The sequence below is a fragment of the Myotis nattereri genome (genome assembly GCF_964212035.1).
Source record: "Myotis nattereri genome assembly, chromosome: 4".
Taxonomy (NCBI): domain Eukaryota; kingdom Metazoa; phylum Chordata; class Mammalia; order Chiroptera; family Vespertilionidae; genus Myotis; species Myotis nattereri.
In genome coordinates, this window is record NC_138079.1 from 55,044,735 (window position 1) to 55,050,734 (window position 6,000).

Sequence of the window (6,000 nt, forward strand, 5' to 3'; positions counted from 1 at the left end):
TATGAATTCCATTTACTTTCAACTGTTCTATCACCTTTCTTTCACTTATACATTTCTTTCTAGGAAGTTGAAAGTTGTGTTCTGTCTCTCACAAAACTTCTGTAAGTCTCTAGATTGTCCTAGGCCACAGAGATCATGTGTACAGATATTAGCTTAGCCAGGATAAATTTCCATCAGTATGCAAATTTTCAAGAAAAGGCAACGTTGTGTATGCAAACTGCCAACACTCCAATATAGTCACCATTTCTATTAATAATGTTTGCTGACCTTAAAACAGCCTTCAGAAATCAATAGTTATATTATACATACATTCAGATTATCCCCATATTATTTACCTATATTCATTCTAGACATTTCCTACTGTTGCCTAATCATTGAATATGTATTCAAACGAGGTTAAACAGAGATAACGTGTTTTGGATCAAACAATAATAATACTTAGGAAAACATTTACTTATGAGACATGGATTTAAAGCTTCCTCATAAATACTAGTTTCCTGTACAACAAACTAAATAGAAATGGCAGAATGTCATTTTCAATTACAGTGAAATGTTATTAAAAGCAAGGATCATATATTTCTTTGGCATCCCCACATGAGATATTGAAGTGCTTGGTACATAATAGGCATAACATAAAAGGTTGTTGATTGATTGTATTGTCAAACATTTTAATTAGTGCTGCCACTTTATTTTCAATATTTACTTTCATGCCTTTAGACTGGATTTGTGAGCTTGTGTCTGTGTGTGTGTGTGTGTGTGTGTGTAATTTAGATAATTCAACCAATTCAATTCAATCCAGTTATTATATATAATTTCCACAACCCTGTGGAAATAACAAGAAACACTACAGATGAATAATTGTGATCATAATAAAGAAGAATCACATTTGCAAAGTGCTTTTGCTCTTGTGGGCAATCATATAGAGAGCAGATAAGTCAGGTTGGTTTGAAGAAAAATGCACAACACTTACACGATCATCATCAGATAATCTCTTAGTGATATGAAGGGCACTCCTTCGAGACCTCCGGGGGTGGTTTTTATGTCTGAATAAGTAATGATTTTCGAGTGATCCAATCTATAAAATAAAAGAAATTAAAAATAAAATCCACTTTCCAAAATAAATATATGGAGTCGATTGAAACCAAGCTAAATTAGAGACAGCTTTTATTAAGCCCATTCCTTGTACATGAAGTTAACTTTTTTGTCATGAAGAAGATACTGATAGAAGCCATCCCTCTCTGGTTAGTGTGTTAAGTGAGATGAACCTCATGAAGTTATCACTTGGGCTCCCACTATACTTGGGGGCTGACGGTGATTCTGTTTCACACATTTCAAAGGAATTCCATTTGTTTTTCTATGAGACAATATTGTGTATTTGGGTAGACATTTCTTTTTTAAAAACCCATTTTATCAAATTCATTCTTTCAGAGAACAATAATCTATAGAAAGCAAGCAAAACCTTTGTATACTATATATGGTCAGTGCCACATTCACTTGCAACAATTTGTTGTTGTTATAAAATATAACCATTGACTCCATAGTGATAATTGTTACAAGCTACTAGTAGTGACCATTAGACTTTCCACTAGTTTACAGCTTTGAGGGGAAAGCCAACATACCACATTTAAGGCAGGTGTAAACTCCCCTGGGTGACATCAACACCTTTGGTCCATTTAGAACTATGTTCATTATTCTTTTAAGCTATGTCCCTTTATTCAAAAGAGTACTTAATTTGAAGCTACCAAATTCTCTAGATACCCTGTATTGTTTTTTAAATTAAGAGACAAATAATTGACAATGGGTTATTTCAGAAGAATTGTATTCTTTAATTTGGTGGTTCTCATCACCTAGATGATTTTTTTAAATCCTTACCCAAAGATATGCTTATTGATTTTAGAGAGGTGGGAGGGAGGTAGGGAGGGAGGGAGGAAGAGAGAGAGAGAGAGAGAGAGAAAACATCAATTGGTTGCTCTGATTGGGGATGGAACCTGAAACCCAGGTATGTGTCCTGACCAGGAATCAAACCCATAAGCTTTTGTTATATGGGAGGATGCTCCAACTAGCTGAGCCATACCAGCCAGGGTATCACCTAGAGAATTATTAAATAGAGATCCTTAGGCCCTGCTCAAATCCTAAACCTCAGTGAGTAAATCTGTTATAAGTTCTAGACTGAGTTGGGGAGGAAAAACAGTAGCTATAGGAAAGATCGCCAATGCTTAGGTCTATATCTGCTATTAAACTGGTTTTGCTCACCCCCCAATCCTGAGGCCTTAAGGAGCTCAGCTAACTTAATATAAACAGAGAGAGAAATAAGCAGAACCAGGAAAGCATTATTAGTTTTTTACAAAGAACTGTTATTTTTTAAACATTTGTTAATAATGTCACTTTAACTGGAAATGGCTACAGAAAATATAGCATATGCAAATCATGTGTAAATATAGTTCTTCCTACTATTTTTCAAAGCATGTGACTGTGCCATCCCTTCCTTGAGGATCCTACCAAGAATTCTGATTTATTGTTTTTTAGTTTTGGTATTTATGAATTTGAAAGGCAATTCCGATAATGAATGGTCCAGGTTTGGATTATGCTTGGGGCTAATAGGTGAGAAAAGGAAGAGGGGTTATCTTTTGCTCTCTCCCACAATCTCCTTCCACAGTTACCAGCTGTCCAACGGTTATAGGATTAAGCCCCTAGTCTGCCCCCCATCCTCATAGGACACACATGATCTCCCTGATGCCCCCATACACACCAGTACGATTCCACTCACTACACACTCACTCTCTCAAATACAATTCCTTGCAGTTTCCAAATTACTACTAAGCAGCTTTCTTTGTATCTCCGTTTCCCACCGGCGATTTTCGATGTCTGGAGTGCCTCTCCAATCTCCTTGTGCTTTCCTATCAACCGTTGGCTTCTTCCTAAACACAGTGCACGTGTTTCCTCCGCTGCGCTGTCCTCTTTCACCCCTCCCCAATTCCCTTCCGACTTCAATCCACAAATATGGAGACTCTGGGTACGGCTATTCCTGCACCAATCACGTGCCACTACAGCCACTTGTTTCTAAACCAGCCTCCTCTGGGTGCTTGACTTTTTGAAAGTCTTTTCCTCCTAGTCCTCAGCCCCTAACACAGAGCCTGGCACAGAACAAGGTGTGAACAAAAGCAAAAGTCTTGGTCTGCTGCTGGGACACGGAGAAGGCGACCTGTGTACTGACTTCTGCTGGGCATTTCAAAGACAGCTTGGCTCATAAAGTTGGAGAATGAAGCTTCTGGCAAAGGGAAGGCGTATTCCCCGGTGGATTCGCTCTATGGCGTAGTCTATGCCCACGCAGATTACTCATCTGTGACTTCAGCCACAGCTCTACCACCACCTCCAGAAAAAACCGCGCCAAAATGTTTACAACTCCTTCCTCCTCCGCTCAACTCCCAAGGCAATAGGTGCGGGCTTGATTCTAAGTCAAGGGACACTTAGATTAGAACTCACATCCCCTGGTTTTCTCCCCTGAATTACGCAGCTAAGCGGGCCGATCCCATCCCCCTGCCCCCGTCACCTCCCCCACCCCCTCACGCCTACCCCTCCCCCAGCTGTCTATTAACCCAGTCCTCACTTGGAGGCAAGTTTCCCTCACAAGCTAAAAACCCCAGGGAAGCTATTATGCATTTGGCTGTGGGGCAAGAAATAATTAAATCCTTTCCCCACAGTCAGTTTTGAAGTTTGACCCCCTTTGGGTGGGGGTGGGAGTGCTGACCAAGCAAAGTTGTGACGCTCGGACTTTCCAAGTTTTCGGTGAATTCCCCGGGCGTGAACAGTTGGTCCTTATCTTTTACCCATCTTTTCTCCCGCCAGCTCCCCGGGCCCCCCAGCGACCCCCGACCTCTGGATCGCTAGTCCCGGCCACTGGCGCTCTCCCAACGTCCCAGACGCGCCCCCAAAGGCTCCCGCGGACACCTCCAAGCCTGTTTAGCCCCTTGCAACAGGACGTGGGTCTGATGCTGCCATATTGAAAGGAAGGAAACAGCCGGCTCCTGACGCAGACTGGCTGAGTCCCAGGGGAGAGAGCGCACTGCCTCTCCCGGGGGCGCTTTGCTGGTAAGAGCTTGCGTGCATCTCAAGTTCGGTGAGTAAGTGTGGAGGGATTTTTCTTCAAACCGTGCGGGAACGGATTTCAATTCCAGAGCGAACAACAGCAAGAATAAGCTCTACCCAGCTGCAGCGGCTGCGTTCAGCTTGGCTGCGCCCAGCCCAAACAATAAAGAATGCAGGCGTTTTTTCGCTCCGAGCCCGCAGGGGCGAGAGCCGAAGAAGCTCCCTGTTCTTTGCCACGGGGCTGAGGAGAATGCAACCTGGGGCTCACTCTTGGGAGATCGCGCTTCAGTCCCGCCTGTCCCCTGGGGCCCCAGAAAGTTTCTTGAAAGTGCAAACTCTTACCTGTCCCAAAAGGTCATAGCCCAGCTCTTTGGCTATGGCCGAGGCTGCCTCTGGTCCCCCGGGGATCTCCGCTGCCCATTCGTTCACAAACTGCCTCTTCGCTTTTACACTGTTCAATGCACACCAAGCGCAAAAGAGAGCGAAAGCAGTGCACTGCAGAGTCCAGGCTCCTCGCTGCATGGCTCACACACTCGCTGGCACAGAAGTAGGAAGCAGAAGGGGGGAAGAAGCCAGATAGGAGAAAAGCCAGAAAGATTCGCTCTTTCCACACTCAGGCTCAGGACCACCTCTCGCCCCGGTTGCTCTGGGAGAAGAGTGAAGGGACTCCAGGAGAGGCTGGGCGGTGGCGAGTGCTGAGTGCAGTTCTTTCGTCTCTGGCTGAGTGGAGCCCCAGCCCTTCCCCGCTGGAATGGAAATGAGTGTTTACACGTCAAATCTACGAAAGCCATCTCTTGACGTCAGATCTACCTGGACTAAGATCTGGATGGTATTCCTGGCGGGGTGGAGAGGAAGCTAAAATAAGCATCGAGGGATTAAGAAAAGGAAGGAACCATTTGCTGGGATCAGTTAACACTGTCCCTGTCTGGTCATAAATTCTGTAGCTGTGAGAAACACCTTCACTCCTAAGTGCCCCATTTGATGTAACTACCAAGAACCAAAGGCTGGGAGTGCAGTACACTTTCCCTGCCTTCTGTCCGTTTTCCTTACATTTATTTGATTATCTCTTGGGGGAGGGGAGAGAAGGATTTTTATGATGACCCTGGGGATGTCAATCAGCACCTGCTGTAAAGAGCAGGGCGTTTAAATCTTTCCAACGGGACAGGGGCTGGGAGGGCAGTAGAAGAAAAGCGTCTACTCCCCAGATTCTGATCTAAATTGCCTAAGAAAATGAGCACGTCTGGAAAACAATGTTAGAGCAATGTTTTTAAAAATGTATTTTAAACCATTCAACCCATCTTAATGAACAAGTTTACTTTTTTCTTTCCTCTGTCTTTCAATCTCAGTAAAACAATGTCTAAAATTCTGTTCTAGATATTGCAGAGCCCAGTATCACCCACTTTACAATGCTTATTGGAAAAATGATTAAGCACATTTAAAAAAAAAAACACAGAAAATTATTTCTTTTTCTTTTTTTTTTTTAGAAAATTATTTCTTTATTCACAAACCAGGAAGGGACTAGGGACCCAAATGCTGTTGTGTTGACTGGGCAGAGAAAGAGCAGGTTTCGTTAACTCCTAACTTTCCATTTTCCTTCAGTTGAACTCTTCACTTTGGTTTTGCACTGAAACTATGCCATTACTTTCCCATAAAATGCCCATTGTCTCCTTGTGGAAGAATGTTTTTTCCCATGGAAAGCGAATTATCAAATGTCTAAATGAACCCCCGCCCCAGGGAATGAGTTTAGTCTACCGTGGCGGAGCTATTCCCATTGCGGGGGTTGAACCCTGCGGGAAAAGCCCTGGTGTGTAGTATTCAGCACCGAGGCATGGACAGCGCCACACGCGCTTGTGGCCAGAGCTGCCCTTCCTTCTGATCCGGGACTGCCGCTCTTCTCCAACTGGCTAGAGCCGA

The 6,000-nt window shown here is 43.7% G+C and overlaps 1 protein-coding gene across 1 annotated transcript in view; it reads right to left on the minus strand.

Moving 5' to 3' along the window:
• Nucleotides 1-4,812, minus strand: part of PCSK1 (proprotein convertase subtilisin/kexin type 1) — a 40,305-nt gene extending 35,493 nt beyond the window's left edge. Inside the window, exons 1-2 of the mRNA XM_081088649.1 lie at nucleotides 4,429-4,812; nucleotides 971-1,075 (exon numbers count right to left, since the gene is read on the minus strand). Of these exons, the coding sequence (XP_080944775.1) occupies nucleotides 971-1,075; nucleotides 4,429-4,608 (285 nt within the window). The 5' untranslated portion in view covers nucleotides 4,609-4,812. The remainder of the gene's footprint in view (nucleotides 1-970; nucleotides 1,076-4,428) is intronic.
• Between the last annotated feature and the right edge of the window lie 1,188 nt (nucleotides 4,813-6,000).